The sequence below is a fragment of the Plasmodium gallinaceum genome (genome assembly GCF_900005855.1).
Source record: "Plasmodium gallinaceum strain 8A genome assembly, contig: PGAL8A_v1_87, whole genome shotgun sequence".
Lineage (NCBI taxonomy): Eukaryota > Apicomplexa > Aconoidasida > Haemosporida > Plasmodiidae > Plasmodium > Plasmodium gallinaceum.
Window position 1 is genome coordinate 787,906 of NW_021628251.1, and position 1,420 is coordinate 789,325.

General features: G+C 15.1%; 1 protein-coding gene across 1 annotated transcript; it reads right to left on the minus strand.

Annotated features, from left to right (window-relative positions):
• Nucleotides 1-448: 448 nt before the first annotated feature.
• PGAL8A_00291300 (conserved Plasmodium protein, unknown function) lies at nt 449-1,078 on the minus strand (the record flags this gene model as incomplete). The annotated part of the gene is made up of 1 exon (XM_028671912.1): nt 449-1,078. One exon carries the CDS (start codon nt 1,076-1,078, stop codon nt 449-451), a length of 630 nt encoding a protein of 209 aa, XP_028528517.1.
• Nucleotides 1,079-1,420: the final 342 nt, after the last annotated feature.

Genomic DNA, 1,420 nt, shown 5'->3' on the forward strand with positions numbered 1-1,420 from the left:
TTTTATGTAGATACATTTTATAATTTTACATTTACTTATAGTAAAGTATTTTAAAATATTTAGTTGAAGCTCATTCCTTTTTTTTCATTTTAATAAAATGAATAAAATTAATTTAATAATAAAAACTAGAATAAAAAATTATATTTTTTTTAGGTATATTATATTATTGTGCAAAAAGGTTGAATATTAAGCTTCTTTTTTTTTTCATATGAAAAAAAATATTAATAATGATAAAAAAAAAAAAAAAAAAAAAAAATAAAGAGAATAGGAGATTGAAGATAAATTAAAAAAAAATGATTCTATAAAATATCACTTCAAACTTTTTTTAGAAGAAAAAAGTTCACAAGTTATTTTAATGTAGATACTAAAAAAAAATTAATGAAAATAATTTGTTATTAAAAAAAAAAAATGATAAAATTAAATGAGTAGGGATATATTTAAAAATTTATTACTCTACTAAAGAATTTTCTACTTGATAATAAAATCGTTGAAAATTTTTTAGTAGTTGATTTTGAAAAAACGAGCTATTTTTACTAAGTACAAAAATATCAATTAAAGCATTATTACTTATTAATTCAAATAATGAATTAATTTCTTTTTGTATATTTAAGTATTTATTGAAAAAATGTAAAGATCTGTTTTTATATTTAGTTAATTTTTCAATAATTGATTTAAATAAAAATTGTCTTCGAATATTTAATTCTAAAAAATTATGCTTTATTTCATTTGTAATTTCATATATTTTTAGGTATTTATATTTTTTGTTTAGGAAATTCGTTTTTTTTTTTTCTTTTTCATTTTTTAGCATCCTTAATTCAAAAAACATCTCTTTTTTTACATCTTTTATAAATTTCGTTCTTTTGCTACTTGAATTTTTTTCCTTAATTTTTTTTTGAAAAGATCTATTATTACATTCTATACATTTCATAATTTTCTTCTTATTTAATTCCTTTGTATTTATATCCAATAATTTAATTTCATTTTTTATCTTTTCAATTTTATATGATTCTTCCTTTTTCAATTTTTCAAATTCATCTTCAATTTTTTTTATTTTTTCTTCAAGTATCTCAATATCCATTATTTTAAATACATTATATATATGTGTATTTTTTATAAAATCCTAGTGTCATTAGTTTTCTAAAAAATTACTATCATAAATACAAAATAATATAAGTTTCATATATAAATCATAAGTTTATTTTTTTAAAGCAAATATGATATAAATAAATAATATTTTCCTTTAAAAATAATAATTTTTTAAATGTACACATTAGTATTAAAATTATAAAAACAAAATAAACAAATTAATGTTCATTTATAAATATACTTATTTTTTTTAAAAGTAGGTTATACTTTGGGCTTATTCAGAAATATATCATTAAGAAAAAAAAAAAAAAAAAAAAAAAAAAAAAAAAAAAAA